General features: G+C 34.9%; 1 protein-coding gene across 2 annotated transcripts; it reads left to right on the top strand.

The window, feature by feature from the left end:
- Positions 1-932: 932 nt before the first annotated feature.
- On the top strand, positions 933-12619 carry LOC144956311 (transmembrane protein 229B-like). Of its 2 annotated transcripts, XM_078886816.1 has the most exons (4): positions 933-1072; positions 9043-9188; positions 10874-11301; positions 12354-12619. In XM_078886816.1, exons 2-3 carry the CDS (start codon positions 9043-9045, stop codon positions 11268-11270), a joined length of 543 nt encoding a protein of 180 aa, XP_078742942.1. In that variant the 5' UTR covers positions 933-1072; the 3' UTR covers positions 11271-11301; positions 12354-12619. The 2 variants fall into 2 exon arrangements, with proteins under 2 accessions (XP_078742942.1, XP_078742936.1); XM_078886810.1 differs by lacking the exon at positions 12354-12619 and having other exon boundaries at positions 10874-12153.
- Positions 12620-27494: the final 14875 nt, after the last annotated feature.

Consider the following 27494-nt stretch of genomic DNA (forward strand, 5'->3'; position numbering starts at 1 on the left):
AGAATGCCACTTACTCATTATGTCTCACCGTACTCAGGTCTAAAAATGAGTCATCGGCCGGCCTGTCTTTGTCCCTTCAAAATGTTATAACGCATTAAGTAAACATGTCTTGTCTTCTTTCGTGTTTAGGGCTGAGGTTTAAGACCACTTGTAAAACACTTTGAACTCTATATCAAATCTCAATGTTTTCCATTTTCAGGCATTGTCGCGATCGGCAGGTTTAGGAAAGGATAGAATTGCCCAACGCGCAAAACTATGTATAACCTTGAACGTGTATAGTCCGATTAAGTTTAGTGAGAATTACTCATAAAAATGGCTGGCTAGAAACAAAGGCGTGACGTCAACTTCGTTCTATCCACACGGACCAACTGGAATGAGCATATGCAAATATAATGAGTGCATTTATTGTCTTCCTCTCAGTTTGACCTTTCCTCTTTGTTGCCAAATCATCAGGAGCGCCTCATTTTTCATCACAGGAAAGTGAGTTTACTCCTCTTGTTTCATCTCGCTGCCGAACGCAAGCGAACGTTTTATCTCTGAATTTAGATGTTTTCTGCCAGCAAAGTGCAACAACACTCGTGATTTCTGTCTTTGTCATCCCCTATGGATTCTGTAAACGAAGCTCTCGTTGCTGCAGTAAAAAACAAAACAAAAAACAGACTCCTTTATTCTTTTAATTTGCAATCTGTCTCAATCGGTGTTTTTTGGTTTTAGTAATGCATCTTCATTTTCATTTTGAAAATATCATTAAAGTGACAAATTAAGGAGCAGACACTGGTGTAAGATACAAATTTTAAAAAGTGTATATGAAACAGTGCCAGACAAAGCAGAGAGCTACTCGACACTGAAAAAAATTCTATAGAGTACTCGATACCATAATATCATTTAAGGCTTATCACTTCACACTGTTTGTAAGTAAAAAATCCCAAGCGTGAACACATAATGACACGAAACGAAGTAAATAAGTACTCCAAGTAAACAACGCACCCATCGATCCACGAACAACAAAAGAAAGACCAGCTGTAATTAGGCAGAGCAGACTCTCTCATCTGTATTAGTGTACAATTTCAATGTTAGTATTGGTAGTTATTGTTGATGTTTCAGTTTTATTTTGAAAAAAAAAGAGTATTGTCTACAGAATAAGGATGTTGTACTGTTGAACGTGAGCTTTTGTGTCTTGCGTTGTACTTGTAAGCCGTAGCGTAGCTTGCCGTAAATCGTGTAAAAACCTCGCTCGCTCCTCGCATCTATTGCATATACCCTCTCTCATCTTTGCTTCATAAAAACACCGAAATTATATCACTCATTGTTTACATCTGACTTCAACGCAATCTATATCTTTCCTATTCAAATTGTTTTAAGTTCACATCTTTTTCTTTGAAATTAAAATGCTGTATATAGTTATACTATCTAGACGTCTAGATATACTGTTTGAAATTGAAATGCTTGTTTGTGACAGCGCATTGCTTCTTCATTGCTGCACTATACATTTGAGTCCATAGATAGATAGTATAGATTAGATAGGCATGGGTAATCAGTTAATTATCAATCAATGCTCTATATATTTGGTACTTTGTAAAAAAACAAACAACAAGATGAGATCTAAAATACTCCTTCATATATATACCAATATAAAACACCAGTTTCAGCATTCATTATTCTAATTACACCAAATTTTAAAAAGTCAAATAATAATGAGAATAGAAGTTAGCGTTTTAGATATTCAAAGGTCTATACTCCAATTATTACTATTTGTTTTTGTTAACTGACCGGGGTCCCGATTACTCAGTTGGTAGAGCACTCGCTTCACAAGCAAAGGGACAGAGATCGATCCAGGGTGCAGTCGAGATTTTTTCTGACTCCTCTGTCCACTCAGCAGTGATTGGGTAGCTGACTCTGTAAGATTTGGCGGAGAGTACTTTGCGATAGACTAGTGTCCTATCAAAAGGGTGGCAAGCAATTGCTATTATTGTCTGTTTCACACTATAGAAACTGGGATGAACTCCGGCTCATAAAGCACTACTTTAATTTTTAAAAAAAAATTAACTGATGGATTATGTGTTCTGAAACTGTTGCATTTTGGTAGAGACCACCATTTGGATTTCAAAACTAGCCTAAAATGGCCACTAACATTCGAGTTAGGAGTTTCCTGGGATAAGTTTAGTGCATGAGGGATAAAACTTTGGCATGCATTCAATTCTAATAAAAACTTAAGATGTTTAATTACGTTTGGCATCAAGAGATTTGATTTGCCAATTGTTTGGTATCCACTATATATCCCATGACACAAATAATCAACAATTCACTAAATTCAGGAACAATACCCATGTCTTATAAGAAAAGGTATGACCAACCCACTTTTGAAGAGCTCAAACCTTGATCTTGAAAATTAAAAAAAAAACTACTGCCCTGTCTCCAACCTCAAATTCTTCTTAAAAAATTAGTTTTACAAATTGTATTGAAACAGCTACAGAAGAACCTGAATACAGCTCAGCTGGTCGAAAAACACCAATCGACCTACAGAAGATGGCACGGCACTGAAACTACACTGCTAAAAATCATCAATGATATCCTGAAATCATGTGATGAAGGAAAGTGTTCGTCTCAACGTTGCTTGACCTGTCTGCCGCATTTGATATGATCCGCCATGACATACAGTGTACAACCCTTTTGGACCATTTTGGAATTTGTGATACTGACTTACCTTAAAATGTTTTTGTCCTATCTTGCAGGTAGGACATAGACTTTTTTCTATTGATGGAATAACATCCTGCAGCACGCCCCTAAACTACAGTGTTCCCCAAGACTCAGTGCTTTACACTTTTTACACAATGCCCCTCGGGCAAGTCATCCAGGATTATGTATGCAGATGACACCCAATTGCTTCAGACTTCCCATGAAGGACTTAAATTAAACTTTTCTCATCGTAGGTGACTTAAATCTTCCTGACATTGACTGGGGGAATGAATCAGCAACATACACTATAATAAAGAAATTAATGAACTTTTCCCTGGAAACAAGTTTGGATCATATCCTACTGCAAATGATTAGCTGTAAGACCCGAAAAAATGCTACATGATATCAGGGTTGAGTGACCATGACATCCCTCAAATAGAATACATGTGTAACCCACCCAGAAGAAAGCCAACAAAACTTATAATAATATTCGTGGAAAAGGGCTGACATTGTGTATATGGAAAATTAAATGAATAATTTTGGTAGCTTTTTCTTCAGAAACATCACAAAAATGTAATGTCCATTAACTCCATTTTAATCTTCTTCTTCTAGGTTCCATGCCTGGTCCAGGCTTCGGATACTGCATGAATTATCTCTCTCCATTCCTCCCTGTCTCTTGCTTTTTCAAACAACTCTTGGATTGTTAGGTTGGTGAAGCCCTTCAGTTGGTCTATGAGTGTTTTTCTTTGTCTCCCCCGGGCGCGTTAACCAGGTATTTTTCCACAACTTGCCAGGTATTCATTCTTATCTTTCCTTACTATGTGTCCGAAAAAGGATAGTTGTCGCTCCGTTTTTAAGGGCATTAGTTTCCTTTGTTGGTATGTTTGTTTTAGCACTTCTTCGTTCGTTTTGTGTGCAGTATACGATATTCTCTGCATCCTTCTCAAACACCACATTTCAAAAGCTTCAATGTTCTTTTGTGGTTCTGCATTTGTAGTTCAGCTTTCGCATCCGTATAACAAGATTGGCCACACGTAGCACTTCAAGACTCAGAATCTAATCCCGAACGACATCTGTTTGTTTTTCAAAATGTTTCCAAGGTCCATAAAGGCCTGTTTGGCTTGAGTTATTCTTGCTCGTATGTCTCGGTTACATCTTCCATCTGTTGTCACTATTGAACCCAGGTATTTAAAACTTTCTACATTGGTAAGTTGCTCGCCGTGAATCGTTATATTGCAGGTGTTGTTGTTTTCTGGGTTTTTCTGTATTACCATGCATTCTGTTTTGGTGATATTCACTTCCATTCCCTTGGCTTCACTATCTACTACCACTTTGTCAACAATCTTTTGAAGTCGGATTTCTGATGTTGCAACGAGTACCGTATTGTCTGCATATCTTATATTATTTATGTTGTGACCTCCTACTTTTATTCCCTCCATATTAGTTATGCCCCTCATGATTGTTTCTTGGTATAGATTAAACAGATCTGGTGAGGCAACACACCCTTGACGGACTCCTTTCTTAATAGGAATGGAATTTCCTGTAGAGTTTCCGATTTTGATAGATGCCTGCTGGGTGTAGTATAATATTTTCATGAGTCTGAGGTCTTTCTCATCAGCGCCAATGGAGTGCAGTTGTTTTAGTATTTCTTCGTGGCGTACTCTATCAAAAGCTTTTTTGTAGTCGACAAAACAGAGGTATAGTGGGGTCTGAACCTGTATAGCTCTTTCACTTAAAACACGGAGGAGGTATATTGCGTTCCTTGTCCCTCTGTCAGGTTGGAATCCATATTGTTCTTCTGCGATTTCGGGGTTAATCTTATTCCTTAGCCTGTTGATAATTATACGCAACAGTATTTTGTTGATGTGGCTTATTAAACTTATAGTTCTAAAATTTTCGCATCTGACTGCACCTGCTTTCTTTGGTATTGCTATGAAAATAGAGTTACAGAGATCTTCTGGAATTTTCCCAGTGTTGTATATATTGTTGAATAATATGTGAAGTTCATCAATTGCTAGATCTCCTAGGCTTTTTAATACCTCTACAGATATTTCATCATACAGAAAAACCCCGAAAACAACAACACCTGCAATATAACGATTCACGGCGAGCAACTTACCAACGTAGAAAGTTTTAAATACCTAGGTTCAATAGTGACAACAGATGGAAGATGTAACCGAGACATACGAGCAAGAATAACTCAAGCCAAACAGGCCTTCATGGACCTGGGAAACATTTTGAAAAACAAACAGATGTCGTTCGGGATTAGATTCCGAGTCTTGAAGTGCTACGTGTGGCCAATCTTGTTATACGGATGTGAAAGCTGGACTACAAATGCAGAAACACAAAAGAACATTGAAGCTTTTGAAATGTGGTGCTTGAGAAGGATGCAGAGAATATCGTATACTGCACACAAAACGAACGAAGAAGTGCTAAAACAAACATACCAACAAAGGAAACTAATGCCCTTAATAGTGGATCGACAACTATCCTTTTTCGGACACATAGTAAGGAAAGATAAGAATGAATACCTGGCAAGTTGTGGAAAAATACCTGGTAAACGCGCCCGGGGGAGACAAAGAAAAACACTCATAGACCAACTGAAGGGCTTCACCAGCCTAACAATCCAAGAGCTGTTTGAAAAGGCAAGAGACAGGGAGGAATGGAGAGAGATAATTCATGCAGTATCCGAAGCCTGGACCAGGCATGGAACCTAGAAGAAGAAGAAGATATTTCATCAGGGCCTGTTGCTTTACCATCCTTCATTCGTTCCATGGCATGTTCAATTTCACTTTTGGTGATGTTTGGTCCGCTTAATGGTTCTTTGAATTTCAGTGGTGGTTCATTTCTATTTGGATCATTGTACAGTTAGCCTATGTATTTTACCCATCTGCTTTCTATATGTTGTTCTTCAAATAGCAGTTCCCCTTGTTTGTTCTGGATACAACTTCCTGCTGCTTTGCTTTTCCTTTTCCCTGATAGTTCTTTTATTCTTTGGTGAGCTTGTTGGGGGTTGGGTTTGTATTCTCTTTCGATTTCGCAGCATTTCCAGTCTAGATAGTTCTCATGTGCCTCGATGCATTTGGATTTAATGTGGTTGTTCAATGTTTGGTATTCTGCAGACCCTCTGTTGCATTTTCGTCTTTCTTCAAATAAGTTTAGAATTTCATTTGTCATCCATTCCTTTTTGCTGTTTATTTGAGCTACTGGTAAATGCTTTTCTGCAGTTGCTTTGACACACTTTTGGAATATATCAAATTGTTTTTCACATTTTTCGTTATCAGGTTCACTTTGGCTTTGTATCATGAGTGCACTTTCAAATTCTTCTCTCATTTTTGTTTGTATGCCATTGTCTTTGCATAACCTGTAATCCCTCTTTATTCTACCAGCTGTTCTCTGAATAACTTTAAACCTATCCTTACTGTACAAACAACTGGGACATGGTCACTGTCTACATCGGCACCTGGGTAGGTTTTGCAATTTAATATGCCATTTCTGAATCTTGATGATACTGCTATAAAGTCTATCTGGTTCCTTGCTCTGTCCCCTGGTGATTGCCAAGTCCAGGTTCTTCCTGGGTGTTGTTGAAACCAGGTGTTTGAAATCATTAATTTATTTGTTCTACACCAATCTGCCCAGATGTTTCCTCGTTCATTTCTCTCTCCGAGTCCATGTGGTCCGATTATGTCACCATCTCTGCCTCTGCCAATCTTAGCATTTAGGTCCCCCATTACCATAAGGACTTCTTGTGATTTACACATTCGTTTTAATACAGGGAGAAAATTTAGCAAAACAACTAACTACCACAAATGATAAACCTTGGATAAATGCAAAGACCAAACACGTCTTGAGGAAGGAAAAAAATGGTTTAAAAAAGCATCTGAGACAGTTCTTAAGATATATCTAGATACTAAACAAACTGTGAGAAACCATGGCGAACAGCTTATACACAGTACATCAACAAAATGATTGACAGAGACAAGGGAAGGAGTAAACAATTTTGATCTTACATTAAAGCAAAATCAAAGAAAACGTTGGAACAGCTTCACTGAAAGGCAAAAACCAAAAGCAAACACAAGACCCATTAAGAAAGGCAAGTGTCTTGAATGACCAATCTTCATAGGTATTCTCCAAATCATATAGCAAAGTCAATGGGAAACTCATTGGAAACAAATTAGACCCAATCTAGTTAGATCACTGTATCTGAGAAAGATATTCTCATGCTGATGAGAAACTTCAATGAAAATAAGGCCTCTGGACCAGATGGCATATCAGCTAAATTCTTAAAAACTTCCTGTAATAAACTGGCTCCCATCTATACATTCTTCTACTAAGTCTCCTTGGACCAAAGTCAAGTTCCTGAAGACTGGCAAGTTTACATTACACCAATATTAATAAAGGGCGACAAACACAGTGCTGAAAACTATAGGCCAGTATCTCTCACATCCATATCATGCAAACTGTTGGAACCTGTAATATGTATCAATACCATGAAACACCTTGATTACCACATTGGGCTGACTAATGTCCAACATGGTTTTCGCAAACATTGTTCATATGAATCGTAACTGATCATGACTTGCAATGATTTTGCAGTTAACAAAGGAGGTCAGACAAATGCCATTTTACTAGATTTCAGCAAAGGTTTTGATAAAATACATCACCAAAGCCTCTTGAACAAGCTCAAAGACCACCCAAACATGGATTAAATTATTTCTTTTGATGTGATCTCAAGGAGTAGAACAAAATGTCATCATCATTTACAGTCCTGTCAGGTGTACATCAAGGAACAGTTTTAGGCCCACCTCTTTTATAATATACATCAATGATATGCCGAGTAAAGTATAAAAAAGAACAAAAATTTGACTTTTTGTGAATGATAGCCTTCTTTATAGGGAAATCCAAACATCAGAAAGTTGCAATATACAGCAAGATCTGGACAGGCTACAATCATGGGAGAAAGAATGGAAGATGGAATTCCACCCAAAGAAATGCCTGCTTATTCGTATCACAAACAAAATTAGAATAATAAGTTCAGATTATTATATACACGAACGAAATTTTGAGACATTGCTAAAATCAGAATATCTTAGATTATTTCTTGACAGCAAAATGTCTTGGCAGCACCACATCGATAAAATTTATAAAAAGGCCAATACAAATTTTTGATTCTTATAAAGACAGGAGGAGTGAAAGCATCAGTGAGATGCGCAAGAGCCTAAACTGGTCACCATTACATGAAAGACGCACAATCCAAAAAGCCAAAGTTCTCTTCAAGGCCTTATTCCAAATGAAAGAAAACAGCATTCATGCCAGGTCCTGAACATCTCAACCGTTTTTTTCCCCAAGCACTATTTGAATATGGCAGGAGTTCTCTGCCCAAAAATAATTGAAAAATGAACAGCCAAATTAGAGAAATTGATGCTTTCATTTGTTCTCACCACACTCACAGTCGCGATTATCTTCAATGCACAGAGTTGCAACTTAATGACTTATTTCCAACAACTAATCCTTGCTTCATTTCTTGTCCAATGCATGAATTAATTGTCTTTTCAAAATTAGTAGCTAGCATGCAGAGTGAGGAAAATTCAAAGAAGAAAATTGAGCGTCAGTTCAAACACGCATGTTGATAATTTAAGATACAACCCACCCAGGTGTAACAAATCTAAGGTTGCCAATCTGGTTTTCTGTATTGCTAAATCTAGTAAATTTGATGTTTTTCGCAGAATTGAAGAGTTGGGCTTAAAATGTTAACATCTGGAAAGACCATCAGTTTTACTTAGTTAATAAGACATTTTCATATACATGTATTGATGCTCTTTAAAGATTTGGTATTTTCAAAAAAATTTGGGACTTGTTTTGCATTCTCTTTTACATCAATTTAGACATTCTGGCATTTGTCAGCATGCTGACGAACAGTCGCTAGGGTAGAGCCCATTGGTCAATACTGACCAACTGGTGTGAGTGCTCGTTCATCAGTAGTCAATAGCCTCTTTGAAAAAAAACAAAATACAAAGATAAAAAAGAAGGAAAGAAAAAAAATACATGAAAAAAACAATTCAGATCCTTCCTCTCCCCCTCTTCAAATCAATAAATCAGAAGATAAAGAATACACCGGTCCTTTATTGTTAGACCAGCTCTTTTGAAGTCTTTCCTCCTTAACCAGTATATTTCAGGGCTATCCGTCTGAAGAGGTTTTAGTGAAATATTCACTTGCTTGACAAATCGGGAAACTTGGCTAATTGGGACGATTTTGACAGCGATGGACATTCCCGATTAGAGAGGTCCTGTTGTGTTTTACTTGGCGGCTTTATCAATGATATATGCCATGAATTTTAAGAATGAGCTGTTTGATATACATTTCAGATGGACCCCAACTTTTACAGAATATCCACTCTTGCAAGATTCTACATATATGCTATTCATGGCTATGCAACTGAAGTAATGTTTACTGCATTGTGGGAATTTGTCGTTAACTTAAATTGGAAATTTCCTGGGAATACTAGTGTATGGTGAGTCCAATTGTTTAGATCCCTTTATCATTGAAGGGTGTGGAAGAATCAAGATATAACAATTGATTACTGGGCCTATTGATGAGAGACATGTTTACTTTATTTCTTCCTTTTTTACAAATCAATAAAGCGGACCATTCACTCAATTCATTAGCTTCAGTTAGTCTTTCATTTTGACCCTTCCACTTTTAACAATAACAGACCACCACATTCACTTTTCACTCACTCTCTCATGCTGTCCTCCTCCTCCCCTCTCTCTCTCTCTCTCTCTCTCTCTCTCTCTCTCTCTCTCTCTCTCTCTCTCTCTCTCTCTCTCTCTTTCTCTCTCTCTCTCTGTACCTAGCATATCACTCACATGTACTTACCCACTCCCTTCTCACCTTAAACAAGTGAGAGATTCACAAACCTTAAAGAGGCATTGTGCTGTGATCGTGCAGCTTTTTTTTTTTTTTTAAGCACACAAGTAAAAAGCTAGCAATTTTGTGGGAAAGAGCATTTTTTCATCAGAATTCTAATGTAATCTTGAAATATATTTATGCAATATAATATAAAATCTATAAAATTTGTTTTAATGTTTTGAAATATCTGAAAACGTACCATAAACCAGAACTGCCTACTTGAAATGTTAAAAATTCGTAGTTTCCAAGGGGAAAAAAGAAAGAGCCACTATAAATAGCTTTACAAATAATAATTTGTTTTTTTTGATCAAAAATGCTCCAAAGTCCTGAAAATAGGATCTAAGGAACTAAACGTTCATTTTCAACAAGATTTATTGAGTCAAAGAAAAGTCTGCCACTCTTTAGCAACTAGTAATAATAATTTGATGAGAGGTAGTAAGAGAATATAAAATAATTCCATTCAGATTCTGGCACTATTATAAAGTGCCTCTATTAGGGTTTTAAAATAACAAAACAAAACAAAAACCAACAAATTTTTATCCTTTTTTTTCTCTTAGAAAATGTTTTTTTTACTGTTTTTTAATTTATAGACTAAAGTCTTATACATTTGGAAGGTTTTAAGGACAAGTAGGCCGTGCCATAATTTTTCAAAACTCATATGTTCACATTTCTCTGACTTAAAAAAAAAAGTCCAAGTCAAGTTTCGGTCAGCAATCAATAACAATATCTTGTTTTAAAACTTATACATCTTATGAAATGAATGATCTTTCAATATATGAGACTTGGCATAAAACATCGTCCAAATTACTTTGTCAAAATGGATATCCTACTTGCCCTTAGCACTGACTGATTTATTTTTAGATATTTGAGGTATGTTATTGCAAACTTTTACATGCTCTCTTTCATTCATACTTCAGAATATAGGAATTACAAATGAACAATTATAGAGGGTTTCTAGCACTTATTGTCCCCTTGTTAATTTCCCTCGCATGGTTCTTCAAAGTGCTATTTTTTTCCCCAGCAGACCATGTGGAACCAAATTTCCATATCATACAGTACAAGCCACCTGACTGTAAGGTGATCTTTTTGTACTAGAATTCTTTTACCAAATCTGTCTTTGCCAACTGCCATATACCCATTCTCATCTGAGTCGAGATGGGCATTGTGTGCTTGCTTTTGTTACAAGATGAGACTGTGCTGCTTAGCAATTGACACCATACTCCCAGGAAATTTAATATTATTAGTGACCATCTAAAGCCGTTTTTATTTCTTGCTTTCATTTTGCAGGTCCTTTGCCATCTATGGTCTGTCATGTATGGTGGTTGAACGCATGTATATTTACATGAGTGCCAGGCATGTTCCTTTACTCATAAGAACTCTTGTGTACACTCTGTGGACATACTGCTGGGAGTTCAGTACAGGATTTATACTCAAACAATTTGGAGCCTGTCCCTGGGATTACACCCCATTCCATGGAGATTTCATGGGTCTAGTGACTCTGGAGTATGCTCCACTTTGGTTTCTTGGATCCCTTGTCAACGAACAGTTTATCATGTATTATACACAGAAATTATTTGTTGGGCCATCCATGATGGATGACGGCAGAGCATCCTCTGCCAATGGAAAGGCTGGTATACAACAAAATGGATGTAAGACAGATATAGAAGAAAGCAAAAGGAAATAGTTTATATCAGCAGCTAAATTATTAACAAGAGGTGAATGTTTATGCACTTTTTCAGTGTTTTAAAAAATCATTATATAGAATGTCTTTAAAATACTTTAAATTTTTTCGTGTTGCATTTTAACCTCAAACAATGACAAAAATGTTTACCCAAGTACAGTAATATAAAGTAATGTGTGGAAAACAGGCAATAAATATATAATGCAGTCCTACCATTTATAAATTCCAATCTACTGATTTTTATTTTTTTTCCCCCCTAAATTTTGTCAATTTTTTATTAATTTTTCTTTATTCATACTTTTGTATTGTATGTCAGAGGAAGAGAAGTGGATTTCATTTTTTTTTTCTAATCAAAAGCGGATCTTTTTTCAGTCTGAAATACTCACTATTTGTTCTAAGGAATTGTCATTGAGAATTGATGGTTCAACAAGAAAAAGAAAAGAAGAAATTTCTGACCATTGTAAAAACAAATACAGGTGTTAATTGTTGCCTATAACTATAACATGCGTGAAAGACTGATACAGTCTTGGGTAAAAAGAAAAAAATGTATTTTTATATAATTATTTATAGATGTTTATGAATCATATATCTTTGTTTTGATGTTTTGGTCACTGAGTATTTTTTTTCTCATTATCAAACATGTCTTCCGTACAGTTTTCTTTAGTCAAAGAGAGCAGCATCACATGTTTTAAAAAAATATTAAGTGTTAGCCTTTTATTTGGTGGGTGCGGAAAACATTATTAGATAATGTTATAATTCTTCTGAGAGAAGATGTGACACATCAAATAATTGTTGGAGCTTTCTGATTTGCCACTTTTTTTTTCTAGGTAGAGAAATGTTAATCAAGACATTTGTTTGAATTGCTTAACAAGAAGTTACAGTCTATTCATATTCAAAATGAGAACTGTTTTTAGTCACACAATTAATAAAGATGAATTTCATTGTCTTTATTTTTTTCTTTTTCTATTTTGGCACTGCTAGTCATAAATTTAATTCTATCTGTGTTAGTCCTAGGATACCACATGTTATGTAATTCACATGTCCAATAATTAATTAACACACCTCTTCATTTCTTTTCTTTTACAGTTCTGAGATTATTTTCACCGTGTTTTAGCTGGCAAACACAGCTAAATTATAAGTCAACTTGGAATATCGTTGAGAGAATAAATCCGGTTTTGTACATGATGGTCATATTTATGAGTTAAAAAAACAACCTACTGTTTCTGTCTTCCAAATATTGACATAGTTGAGGATAGATGTCTTGATCTGGAAGGGTTGGTTTATTTATACCGCAATTAATATTCTATTTCATTATAGGTTGTATTTGATAGGTAATTTGGACAAAAACTGAAACAGATGTGTCTATATATATATATATATATATATATATATATATATTATATATATATATATATATATATATATATATATATATATATATATATATATGAGAGCATAAGTCATGCTTTGAAATTTTAATTCGTCTTTTTCTTCTGGAATTTTAAAAAAGAGTTGCTTCAAGTGTTCAAAAAGAATTCATGCTATGGTCTCATTGTATTTGTATTATTTTTTATAGTATCATTTTTACTGTCTCATTGATTTCTTTTTATGGTGTTGTTGTCTCTACATGTAGAAATGAAATGTGTAAAGTATTTGAAATCATTTAAACATAGAACCTAAGAATGTTCAATGGATTTATTCGCAACAATTGTGTCTACATAATTTTCGAATGCAACGAAGGTAACATTGTTTATGATAATGAATTAAATTAATCATATATACTTATTTACTTAAAGAACCAAGAGAAATTCACACGTGAAATACATATATAGAAAAATGTCATTTGAAATATAGTTACCAACTCAAAAGTAATAAATTATAACTAGATATATAAATAGATAATGAGTGCCTAACATTCACAGTTATTGTGCTCTAGTCTGCAGCTCTTTTCATAATAGAAACTTACCAAAACAATAAACAAATTCATGACAAAACTAATGGATTTATTTTGAATTTTTTGTAATAAAGAAATTAGCAAGCTCCTTTGTAATATCCTTATCAGCATAACACCATATCCTTTAAATGTTTCAAAGTAGGCTATGGGACAAAATTTGTATTGTGCAATTACATGGCAACTCCCCTTTAGGTTACCTTTTGTGTTATAGATCGATGAAGTAATAAAATTAATTTATAGATTTGCAGACTTATACCTTCAATTCGGGGACATTTGTTTGTACAAAACTGGAAGAGTTTCTTATCAAAACACAAGATTAAAATGAATATTGAGACAAGGTCAGGCCATTTCTGTGATGCAACCATAAATTTCAACCAATTTGAAGATCAGATTTATGTTTGCTGCTGAACTTAGACCTAACAACGGGTATAAACAACTCCGATGATGGCATCTACCTTTATCAAGCTTGAGATCTGTTTGAATTTTAAAAATCTAAAGATTTGTTTGAAGTACTAAAATGTTATGCTAGTCTGTCTTTTTAAGAATTGAGCAAAACACTCGACTGGAAATAAAGAGATGCTGAACACTTAGATTTACACGATGAAACAACTAATTTTATCATCATACCTGTGCTACTTTAACTTAACACGCCTCTGATTTATTTATATAGTAAGCTAATATTAGAGTATAATACATCAAAGATAATCTATTTTCTTTTGTAGATTTAAATGATATTGACAAAAGTGCAATACACGCCATTAGGAAGGAAATTTTCGAGCTAAAAACCAGTGAGCAAAGTATAGTGAAATGTTCTGCCTCTCATAAAAAAAAAAACAAAAAACAATTCCCCTGTCTCTGAGAAATATGATTGATGATAAAACCATATGAAAGCCTATTTGACTTATGGTCTATGCTCTCTCTCTCTCTCTCTCTCTCTCTCTCTCTCTCTCTCTCTCTCTCTCTCTCTCTCTCTCTCTCTCTCTCTCTCTCTCTCTCTCTCTCTCTCTCTCTCTCTCTCTCTCTCATTTTATGTAATGTGACAAAGATTTAACATTTGTATTTGCGAGATTGATTAATTAATTGTCATGCTTTTGATTTATTTATCCTATTGTGTTTATTGCGGGATATTCATTGTAATACATGTAAAATCAAAAGGAAAAATGTCAATTATTATATTCCACATTGATGGGTCTTGGTATACAATTAGGATGTATCAAGGTCAATGTTTGACTTTAACTTTGACATAGTTTAAATTAAAGGAAGCTTCAGTCTGGGCTTTTAAATAGCAAGCAAAACCTCTTTTTCATTTTGACCAGAAAACTTTCACTTAATTTATCCATAGTTTAAGACAACCCCCGACATGTCAAAAAGTAAAAAGTCTTAACCATGGGCATTATCTCATGTGGATTTCTCTTGATTTGATCTCAATCGTTAGCATTATTAGTGATTTGATGCTGATAGATGCATGTACCACTTTACTCTTTGGTAGCATTACTCAATCTTTTCTATTCATCGATTGGTAACTAATTGAGGTCAATGTTTTTGATTTATATTATGATCAGTATTTACGTGTTCACAGTTACACAGTGTAAATGCAAATTTAACATTATTGAAATACAGGGCTAATGTTATGATTTATCTATGTGAAACGTTGGGATAAAAATGCAGTTTAATATTATATTATGTTGAGCAACGTAACAATGCATCGGTTTTAACCAATTTATTGGGATTTTACACATATGACTTTTTTGTATCATCAATACAATAGTTGAAATTGTTTTGATTTTGTTAATGTTTTTAAAAGAATCTTTTCTGTATATATTTACTTTTACCATTAGCTCAAGTTTGTTTTTATATTGGAAATGATATTTGTTAGAAATATTGAAGGTCTGCATAAGTACTTTATTATTTATATGTTTTTGAGAGACAATCCGAGTGTCTAGTCCAGCTGCTTGTTCTGGGTGGGATTCCTGACCTCCCATAGTGGGCAGGGTGGTACATACTGTGTCTTCAATCCCCTTATTATATCTGTTTTCCAACATGCTTTCTGTCTTTGTCTTGGAATGAGATTACTTTGTTTTGTCCTGGCCGGGGTCCTAGCTGGGAGGGAAACAGTCAAATGCATAGTTATTGTTTTGGGAGATGATATTTTTTTCGTTGTAAATCATCTCTTTGTTATGTATTATTATATTTGTTATTTTGAATGTATATTGTAAGCATTTGAGTGTATTCCTCTTTGTTGGATTTTGTGTTTTGTGGCCGGATGAGACTTATAGGTGATCTCAAACTAATTACATTGGTGGTATGCTCTTGGAATCTACATCTGATCCCTATTTGTTCCCAGTTCCTCTATGTCTTAATTTTTCTTGGGTGCTTTAATTGTATTTCTAGAACTTTTTACAATCCCATTTTCTTCCTTTTTACTGGCGCTGATATAACATAAATGTGTTGCAAGCGCAGTAAAACCCTTAAAATAAAAAACAAACAGCTGCTTGTTTTGCTTCACGATGGAGTCACAGTACACAGCACATATACAAGACCCTGGTCCAAAATTATGAAGATCTTAAGATTGAGATATTGTTTGACTAGATCTTAAACGAAAAACCCAAAATATCAGTTTTGTGGAAAAATCGCAAACGCCTATTCATTGTTATCTATTAAATGATCAAGAACATATGTGTCAGTGCATAGTCAGTCGGAAGGTGAAAATTTCGGATGTGCATTTGTTTTGCATTTTCTGAAAGAATATGCTCCCCAGAGCATTTAAATCTTTATTTGACGTAAAGTGGATGATTTTTCATGAAGTTATGGTCAGATGTATGAAAAAAGGTATCCAGTAACTTTTCTCAAATTTCATAATTTTTTTACTTGACTAACTGTAAAAAATATTTAGAAGAGAAATTAAGCTTTGATATTTCCAGAAGATGTACATAAAGGATTGATTTAATCATTTATGACAAGAACTCATTTTTGATAAAAATTGACCTTCTAACTAAATTTGGCAATATCTCAGTTCAAACCTTTCACCATTCGACTGATTATGACATTCACTGTAACATATTGCTTGACAAATAATATTTAAAATGGTGTTGTTGATGATTGAAATGAGATTTGGAATGTGTGTGAAAAGATCATTTATCTTCATCTCGATCTTCTATATTCAGACAAGATGTCGGGTTTGGAATGTTTTAAGTTTAAGGCTGTTGTATGAAGATATCCTTGACCATTGTAGCACGTTGGTTTGCATATGATATAAGACACATTTATAGCAGAAGTTGCCAGGGTGTTATTTTGAATTATTATTTATTGTGTAATTTTGTCTTTCATACTTAACGTAACAAATGCAGTCTTTCTTTAGAATTAAAAAATGAAAACATTATTTTTAAAAATGTATATAATAATGGTCTATAATGAATGCATCTGACAAATGATAATGCTCATTAATATAAAATAAATGAAAACTTGCAAATCAGCTTAAATAGATAACTTAATTTAATTGTTATGTTTTGAATAACTTTATTTCTTTGTCATGTTTATTTTCATTGTTATGTTTTGAATAATTTATTTTCTCTGTCATGTTTTGAATACATGTATAAAAAATTCTTCAAGTGTAAATTTCTTCTAACTTTGACATTTTTGTTTCATGTATTTGCAATCTTCAGGAAATGGAAGAAGGTTGCTGCATCTCATGTAAAGCTATTTCCAGAGTTTACAGTCAGACCTTTTCTCATATAAAATATGCAGCTTCTGCTTGGAGTCAAAATTCTACCTCATCACACAACCAAATATGGTTACAGTTAACAAAAGAAATGAACTCACTTTTTCGTGCAGACACAGAAATAAAGATATTTTATGCAATTATAAACCACCATAACATTGACGCCAAAAACATACAAAACTAAGCGGAAACAAGAAAACAACAACAACCCTCTACCATTTCCTGAAGATTGCTACAGCATGAAACAGAATGATTGAAGTTGGAGAAAATTACACTTTGAATTTTTTGTTAACAGCTCCATTTGTATGCTGCGCACTATTATATCATGGCTTTTATTTTTATAGTTTTTTAGATACATCCATAAGGGTGAGCTGGTAAATAAGATCCATTTTGTTATAACTTTTTTCCCCCTCAAAAGCAGGTGCAAAATCATACATGAAGAGAAAGCTTAGAATCTTAATTACAATCTTTGCACTTTATTTTTCCGCATAATTACCGTCCTGATCCACATAGAGCTACCAACAGCGAACTAGTGCACTCCATCAATGAAAAATTCAGGTGACTTTTCCTGCACCAGTGACAAACATCTGCTACTAATTATGCATCACTGTCATAATGTTTCCCTTTCAGATACTTCTTGAGCTGGGGGTAACAAGAAATAAGGTAAGATACGGACTACATTCCAAATGCTGAAGTTTGAAGTTTCAATTGGATTAAGATATTTTGAGTTTGATGTCAGGTATTGTGGCGTGTATTGTTATGTTGCAGTATTTAAGGTTACTTTTTACCATTGTAATGAACATGCAGGTTAGAACATATGGGATTTCCGTAACAAAGACAGATACTGAACTCAGAACAATATTTTTCCAACTCTACGAGCTCTTAAAGCAAGACTGCTACAGGTTCAGTGTGGTATCAGGACGATACATGACATTACAAAATCGGCCTATAGCGCAGATTTGACTACATATTTCTTGTTCCCTTTGCTCAATTGGTATCTGATAGGAATCCATGGTGACGGTGATACATATTTAGTTACAAATGAATGTTGTTTGTACTGGGTGGGGTTCCTGACCTCCCATAGTGGGCAGGGAGGCACTTACTGTGTCTTCTATCTCCATATATTTGCTTTCCAACATAGTGGGCAGGGGGTTACATACTATGTGTTCTATCCCCCTATATCTGTTTTTCAACTTTCTTTCTGTATTTGTCTTGGAATGAGATTACTTGGTTTTGTCCTGGCCCTGGCCGGATTATTTGCTGAGAGGGAAACAGTCAAAGATAGTTTTGGGAGATGATATTTTTTCCTTGTTAAATCATCTCTCTGTTATGCACTCTATTATGTTTTGTTTACATATTATATATGATTTGTAAGCATTTGAGTATATTCCTCGTAGTGGGGACATGTGCTTGTGTCTGGATGAGACTTTTAGGTGATCTCAAACTGGGTACTCTTATATTGTGCTCTTGGGATCTACATATGTTTCCTTTTTGAAACAATTCCCCTTTGTCTTACCTTTTCTTGGGTGCTTTGATTGTAATTCTATAACTTTTTGCTTTCTCATTTTCTTCCTTTTTACTGGTGCGATATGACCTTATTGTGCCACAAGCGCCATAAAACCCTTAATAACAAACAAACAAAACATAAGTTATTAATTTTTTAAACCTTTTATAAATAATTGGGACCAATATAATTACATTTCATTTGAAGTCTGCAGTATAAATATATTTCATTAATATCATTATATGTTCTGTTTGTAAAACAGTGTGTTTTGTAGTCGGTGTTTTTAGCCTTTGGTTAAAAAAAATAATATAATCGATAATTATTGACATTTTTGCTTTTATGATATGATTACGATCAATTTATGGTAGAAAATATTCTCACATTTGACTACAACTATAACTAGAAATCGAGCAATACAGCTGTCAAATTGGAATTGAGCGATACAGATATTTTCATGATAATATTTATTCTGTTACCAAGACTATTATCCTGTGTTAGATAGTTTTTCAAGATCACGATTTACCAAACATTTCATAAGCTGTTATAGTTTTGGCCCGTTTGATTTAATGAACATTTTCACCAGACTTTAAATTTTGACTGTATTGACAACTAATTATATGGTTTATTATTGCTTGTTGTGATTTGTATTTGATGCCAAATGGTTCACTGTGTCGTGCTTGAGCGCTGGGTTGGAATAATCAAGAAGAATGCAAACATTGACCTTTACCAGCCTATTTGTTATGTGTAGTGACAAATGCATTAGTAACATCATGTGCATAATACAGTTTACAATTTGTTGGAAAACAAGCAGGGCTTCTTGCTATCTAGATGGACTGAGTACTTTTGTACACAAAGGGTAGTAAAAAATCCTGGGTTGGGGATCACAGCATGTCATTATAGAGTATGGCCAATGTTATCATGCATTTTTTGTTTTGAGAGGTGATTTTTTTTCTTGTTAATCATCTCTCAGTTGTGTCTTGTGTCAATATATGATTTATATATATACGAATCAGATCTTGGATTGTATGTGTTAAGTATTATAGCTATTAAATATTGATAGTAATAGTACATAAGTATATACTTTCATTTTCGGTAAAGATCCAGGTGAGGCCATGATTTTCGTCTCAGACTATATACAGAGCAGAGGTACATTACTTCTATCTACCTCTGTTCCCCTTTTCACCCAAGACTGTCTTCTAACTTTTCCTAGTGCTTAAATGACCCATGTGTGTTGCAAGTGTCATTAAACCTCTAAAAACTGTTTATAATTCTTAGGAGAAGCGAGTGACTTTGGTGTACTCTAAGTCACATTATAATATTGGAAATAAGTTCTGAATATTGATTGATTTGATCATGTAAGGTTGTGATGGAATGATTTTTTTAAGAAGTTGTAGCGTTTTATTTTCTCAGCCACATGGTTTTTAGATCAAAATTCAGTTGAAGCGTCATGATCAAGAATAATTACTCTTTTTTGTGTGTTTGGTGTTGACAAAATAAATTGTATGTTGGCTTTAAGACTTAAGATAATTTTTACAGATAATGAACATTTTTTTATCTTTTGCACTATTACATCCTTTTCTTTGACCTTTAATTAATTAATTAATTTATTACTTTTAAATATTTTAGATGGTCTGACATGTTTATTCTTGCAATAGAAGTAGGGAGATAATTAACTCCATCAGGGGACCAATCTCACAAAGTACAAGAGGAACTAATCCCAAAGCTGCATTTTTCTCCTGCCCTTTGTCCATCTGGTATTGATTTAGTTGGACTTGAATTAGATCTGGCAGACATTACATTAGTATTATTAGTCTGATAGACTGTCATAAGCTAACAATTCTCGGTGGGGTTCCTGACCTCTCATAGTGGGCAGGGGGGTACATACTGTGTCTTCTATTCCATTATATCTGTTTTCCAACATGCTTTCTGTCTTTGTTTTGGAATGAGATAACTTGGTTTTGTCCTGGTCCTGGCCAGATGCCCTGGCTGAGAGGGAAACAGTCGAATGTATAGTTAGTTTTGGGAGATTATATTTTTTTCATTGTAAATCATCTCTCTGTTTTGCACTGTATTAGGCTTTCTTTACGTTATATATGATTTGTAAAACATTTGAGTGTGTTCCTCTTAGCGGGGACCTGTGCTTGTGTCTGGATGAGACTTTTAGTGATCACAAACTAAGTACTTTTGGAATCTACACCTGTTTCTTATTTGAACCAATTCCCCTTTGTCTTCCCTTTTCTTGGATGCTTTATTGTAATTCTAGAACTTTTTACTATCCCATTTTCTTCCTTTTTACTGGCGCTGATATGACCTTAATGTGTTGCAAGCGACGTAAAACCCTTAAAAACAAACAACAACAAACATAAGCTAACAATTAAGTCTAAAAAGAATAGCATAAATTATTCCTTCTGAGTGGGGTTCCTGACTTCCTATAGTGGGCAGGGAGGTATTTACTATCTTCTATCCCCATATATTCTGTTTTCCAACTTGCTTTCTGTCTTTGTCTTGGAATGAGATTACTTGCTTTTGTCCGGGCCCTAGCTGGGAGGAAAACAGTCAAATGTATAGTTAGTTTTGGGAGTTGATATTTTTTTCCTTGTAAATCATCTCTCTGTTATGCACTGTATTATCCTTTATTAACATAATATATGATTTGTAATAATTTGAGTGTATTAGTATTCCTCTTAGTGGGGACCTATGCTTTTGTCTGGATGAGACCTTTAGGTGATCTCAACCTAAGCGTGCTCTTGGAATCTACATCTGTTTCCTATTTGAAGCAATTCCCCGTTGCAAGAGCCGTAAAACCCTAAAAAACAAAACAAAATTACATTTTCTTGGGTGCTTTAATTGTAATTCTAGAACGTTTGACTATCCCATTATCTTCCTTTTTACTGGCGCTGATATGACCTTAATGTGTTACAAAAGCTGTAAAACCCTTAAAAACAAACAAACAAAAACAAATTATTCCTTTAACTTGAATAATTACATAGCTTTATTCATCAAGATTGTTTGAATATGATATTATCAGCCTGGGTGGGGTTCCTACCTCCCATTGTGGGCAGGGAGGTACCTATTGTGTCTTCTATCCCCCTATATCAGTTGTCCAACTTGCATTATGTCTTTGTCTTGGAATGAGATTGTTTGGTTTTGTCCTGGCCCTGGTCGGGGTCCTGGCTGGGAGGGAAACGGTGAAATGCATAGTTATTGTTTTGGGAGATGATATTTTTTTCCTTGTAAATCATCTCTGTTATGTATAATTATATTTGTTATAATTTATAATGTAAGCATTTGACTGTATTCCTCTTAGTGGGGGCCGTGCTTGTGTCCAGATGAGACTTATTGGTGATCTCAAACTAAGTACATTGATAGTATGCTCTTGGAATCTACATCTGATCCCTATTTGTTCCCAGTTCCCCTTTGTCTTACTTTTTCTTGGATGCTTTAATTGTAATTCTAGAACTTTTTACTATCCCATTTTCTTCCTTTTTACTGGCGCTGATATAACCTAAATGTGTTGCAAGCGCCGTAAAACCTTTAAAGACAAAAACAAAACAGCCTTTGTGTCACTTTGCCATCTACAGACTGCCGTTTATGGATCTGTTTGATATGAAAATTACTGGGTGGGGTTCCCGACCTCCGATAGTGGGCAGGGAGGTAGTTGCTGTATCTTCTATCCCCCTCTATCGGTTTTCCTATTGCTTTCTGTCACTTAGTTTTGTCCTCACCAGAGTCCTTGGCGGGGTGGGAAACAGTCGAATGTATAGTTACAGTTTTGGGAGATGATATTTTTTTCCTTGTAAATCATCTCTCTGTTATGTACTGTTATTTTTTTTTTTTATCTTTAACATATGATTTGTAAACATTTGAGTGTATTCCACTTAGTTGTTTGAACCATTTTCCCTTTGTCTTACTTTTTCCTCAAGTCCTTTTAATTGTACATCTAGAATGTTTTTACCATCCAATTTTCTTCCTTTGTACTGGCGCTGGCGCTGATATGACCTAAATGTGTTGCAAGCGCCGTTAAACCCTTAAATACAATAAATACGATATGAAAATTACCTCATTCTAAGATATGTATTGATTCGTTCACATTTCAATCAAATTCAAAAGTGCCACAGCGGGTGGTTGGATGGGAGCATCACCCTTGAATCATATACCCATGATGTTCGCATGGGTGTACGATCCGATAGTGATGTCGTTTCTTCTTCTCTTTACTAGCCTATCCTGCTTCTTTGGTTTGTGATTGTATTTTTGACAGGGGATATTTTTTTTCCTGTAAATCCTCTGCCTGTTTGTTCTTGGTTATTTATAATTTAGCTTATGATATCTTTAGGTTATGCTTTTGATTGACATTTGTACTATTTTTGTTAGATTGCTTGTTTTTTTGTTTCAGCGGTCTCTCATATAACCTCAATTGTGTTGGAAGAGACCTAAAGCAACAAACAAAAAAAAAAGTGCCACAAAATGATTATGGCTTTTAACAATTTCAACACATTCTACATAAAAGAGACAGCAAGCTCACTATCTCTATAAATTGTACACAGTATTTAAGAAATTGCATCAATTTTATCTTTTATTCTTGCATTTCAAGACATTGATTTTCGGATGGAAAAAAAATAAACTTTAGTTAAAATTAAAAAGAAAATAGCCTGAACTTTGTACTTCTTGGATTTCTAATTGTTTTGAAACCCAATGGAAATAAGAACCAATGCTCTAGCAACATATGAGTGTGACTGTATGAGACAAAGCAGAGAGAAAAATACAATAAAAAATCGTCCCAAAACACCAACTTGACTGGTGATGGAACGTCAGACCTGCTCCTCAAGTTTTTTGTGTCATAATTTCAAAATAAATATATGCAAAATGGAGCTACTGTCCATGTGCTTGTCCCCGTCTTCTTGTGTTCTACGTTTGTTCGTAATAGCACGGGAAAAAAGTTCTAAACTTTAAAGCATATTTTGTGAAATTATAAGCACTCATCTTCCCAACGATTGGATGACATTCTTTGGTGTAATTGTAGCATGTCTGACTGACTGGTAATCAGATCTGTCGAGGCAGGCTGATATTTTTGGATTGTGTGTGTGTTTTATTTATTATTATTTTTTGTTTTGTTTGCTTTGTCGTGCACTATTATTAAAATACAGCCAGTTCACGGGTGGTTGGATGGGAGCATCACCCTTGAATCATATACCTATGTAGTTCGCATGGGTGTACGATCCGATAGTGATGTCGTTTCTTCTTCTCTTTACTAGCCTATCCTGCTTCTTTGGTTTGTGATCGTATTTTTGACAGGGATATTTTTATTCTGTAAATCTTCTGCCTGTTTGTTCTTGGTTATTTATAATTTAGCTTATGATATCTTTAGGTTGTGATTTTGATTTACATTTGTACTATTTTTGTTGGATTGCTTGTTTTTTTTGTTTCAGCGGTCTCTCATATAACCTCAATTGTGTTGGAAGAGACCTAAAGCAACAAACAAAAAAAACAAAAATACAGCCAGTTCACACTATTATGTAGCCGCAAATAATATTTATATGGCCTTTTCTTTCTTTCGTTATTTGTTCATCCGATGTATTGATCAACTGAAATTATCTTTGAAAAATCACTCATTCATATATACTTTTTTACTTTTTACTTTTTTTTTTGTAATTGCATGTGGGTGTCGTTTTAAGATTCTCTCCTAGACAAACTTGACAATTTTTTCTAGAGGTTATATCATTATATTATTTTACTATTCACGTGCTTTCAATTTTATGTCATTTCTTCTTCCATTTTATTATTAATATAACTATAACTGAAAATAAATGTTCAACCAAAAATCATGTGTTATATGTCAATATATATCTATTGAGCAATTCACATCGCGCTAGCTCGCTTCTCGGAGCTGCATCATGGCAGACTCCTGTTTATACTGGGTGGAATTCCTGACCTCCCATAATGGGCAGGGAGGTACTGACTCAAAGTTACTGTGTCTTCTATCCCCTTATATCTGTTTTCCAACATGCTTTCTGTCTTTGAATTGGGGTGAGATTATTTTGTTTTGTCCTGGCCTTGCTGGAGGAAAACAGTCAAATGTATACTGTTTAAAAAATTGTTTTGGGAGATGATATTTTTTCCCTTGTAAGTCATCTCTCTGTTATGTATTATTATTATATTTGTTGTTTTGAATTTATAATGTAAGCAATTGAGTGTATTCCTCTTAGTGGGGACCTGTGCTCATGTCTGGATGAGACTTTTCGGTGATCTCAAACTAAGTACAGGGATGGTATGCTCTTGGAATCCACACCAATTCCCTATTGGTACCATTCCCCTTTGTCTTACCTTTTCTTGGGTGCTTTAATTGTAATTCTAGAACTTTTTACTGTCCCATATTCTCCCTATTTTCTGGCGCTGATATGACCTAAATGTGTTGCAAGCGCAGTAAAACCCTTAAAAACCTAAACTCCTGTTTATTCTAGGGTCCCTTTGGAATAGAGCCTGGGTGGAGTTCCTGGCCTCCCATAATGGACAGGGTGGCACTTACTATGTCTTCTATCCCCTTATGTCTAGTTTTCCAATTTGCTTTCTGTCTTTGTCTTGGAATGAGATTACTTGGTTTTGCCATGGCCCTGGCCGTAGTGCTTGGCTGGGAGAAAAACAGTCAAATGCATAGTTCGTATTTTGGGAGGTGATATTTTTTCTCCTTGTAAATCATCTCTCTGTTATTTATTGTTATATTTGTTATTTTGAATGTATAATGTAAACATTTGAGTGTATTCTTCTTAGTGGGATCTTGTGCTGGTGTTTGGGTGAGACATTTAGGTAATCCCAAACTAAGTACATTGATAGTGTGCTCTTAGAACCTACATCTGTTTCCTATTTGGACCGATTCTCCTTTGTCTTACCTTTTTTTGGGTGTACTTAAATTGTAATTCAAAAACTATTTACTATCCCATCTTATTCTTCCTTTTTACTGGCGCTGATATGACCTTAACGTGTTGCAAGCCGTAAAACCCTTTAAAACCCCCCCCCCAAAAAAAAAAACAAAAAACAAAAAAAACAACAAAAAAACAAACAAACAAACAAAAAAAAAACAACAAAAAAAAAAACAATTTGAATAGAGCCTAAGAAATGCTATTAACTCTCTCGATTCACCATAAATGAAAATTCGATTCTCCTTTCATATGAACTCGAGAGTTAAGGGAATTGCTATCTATGCAGAGCTCCCTTCTTGAAATTAAAAAAAAATTTTTAAAAATTCGTAGTTTCCACGGGGGGGGGAAAAAAGTCACTTTAAATAGCTTTAGAAATAAATAATTTGCCCTTAGCATGATCCAAAAATGCTCCAAAGACCTGAATATAGGTTCTAAGGAACTAAACTTTCACTTTCAACAAGATTTATTGAGTCAAAGAATCGAATGTTGTTCTGTAGCTGGAACCAAAAATTCATATTTCTACTGATTGTTCGTAGTACTGGGCAGGTTTGTCTGTGGTTGATGGACTTCCCAATAGGCCGGGAACATTGCCTCCCTGGCCGGGAAGTCTTCATAAGTCTACAAGTACAGCCTTGCTGTCTTTTCTATCCCCCTATATAATTTCTTCTTTATCAATGTTTCATTGTACTTGTTGCGCATGAGCCTAACTGTTGAAGCATTTGCCGGAGATGAATCTATCAAATTTAGGTGGGGTCTTCTGATTCCAATGGTGGGCAGGAGGTTGCCTCTATTCTATGCCTCGTATGTTTTCCCTTTCCATGTTCCTCTCTGTATTTGCTCTGGATTGAGATTTTTTTTCTGGTCCTGACAGGGATCCTTAACTGGGAGGGAGACAGTCAAATGTTCCTTCTTTGAGAGATGGTGTTGTTTTCTTTGTAAATCATCCTACTGTTACATTATAATCAATATTTCTGAATGCTGTATATTGTATTTTATAATAAACATATGGGTGTATCCTTCATTTTCTTTGCAGGATCCTTTGCTTCTGCCTGGACAGCACTTTTAGGTAATGTCAAAACAGGCACATCGATGGATTCTTGTTCCCTATGTGAAAGTCCCCTTTGTCTTGCTTTTTCTTCAAGGGCTTTTAACCTCAGACCTACAACTTTTCCATCATCATCTTCCTCTTTACTAACGCCATAAAACCCATAAAAACAAAAACAATGTAACGGCCAGATGGATTTATTATGTGTGAGATGATATATCATTTTTAAAAAATGTAACGCGTGTTGTGTTTGTAACCATTCACATGTCTCTCTATTGCAGCGGGTGGAATTCCCTGTAAGGCCGAAAACGTTGGCTCTTCGGTGAATTCTTCATCGCCCACATCCTTTCTACCAGCGCATCTGTGATCTTTATCAATCAGTTATTATTCCCTCCTTGTGGCTCTGTATTTTTTCAGCTTGGTACCATGTACAGAGCAAAAAGTCAAGATTATTTTCTCGTGAGAGTGAGAGAGGATTTGTTTTCTTCTAAATCATATCTACATTAATATACTAGTCCAAGAACACTTTTGTTATCATTAAACTTGAATCCTTTGATATGTTTCGTATGCAACCCTTTGAGTTTGCTTGCCATTTAATAGAAATCCTGCAGCATTGCTCATGGGTCTACTCTGATTTCTGTTTAACTTGTTCCTACTGTAACTGTAATCTAACTTTTTTTTTCCTTAGGTAATAAACGGCTTGATCTCTATTTTTTTTTTTTACTATTATCTCCCGTTATAATTGCGCTGAAATGACCTCATGTCACCAGAGCCGTGAGACCACTAAAATTGAAAACAAACAGGAGAGCAACCCTGTGTGGCAGGGATTCTGTAGCAGTATGAGTACGAGACTTCTAGGTGACATCAGGCTAGCTTGAACGTGTCCCTTTGTCTTCCTTTTTTAAAAAGTGGTTGTTAGCTTGATCGAAATCTATATAAAAAAAACTTTTAACGTATTCCTTTTTACTGGCGTGGAAATGACTTGTTTTTAAGGGTTTTACTGCGCTTGCAACACATTTAGGTTATATCAGCGCTAGTAAAAAGGAAGAAAATGGGAAAGTAAAAAGTTCTAGAATTACAATTAAAGCACCC

This window comes from Berghia stephanieae, chromosome 1, assembly GCF_034508935.2.
Source record: "Berghia stephanieae isolate SIO BIC M18660-M18661 chromosome 1, UCSD_Bste_1.3, whole genome shotgun sequence".
In the NCBI taxonomy this organism is placed as follows: domain Eukaryota; kingdom Metazoa; phylum Mollusca; class Gastropoda; order Nudibranchia; family Aeolidiidae; genus Berghia; species Berghia stephanieae.

Coding starts and splice junctions, on each gene's coding strand:
- LOC144956311 (XM_078886816.1), top strand. CDS start 9,043: ATGGACCCCAACTTTTACAGAATATCCACTCTTGCAAGATTCTACATA. Junction 9,189..10,873: donor CCTGGGAATACTAGTGTATG/GTGAGTCCAATT, acceptor TTCATTTTGCAG/GTCCTTTGCCATCTATGGTC.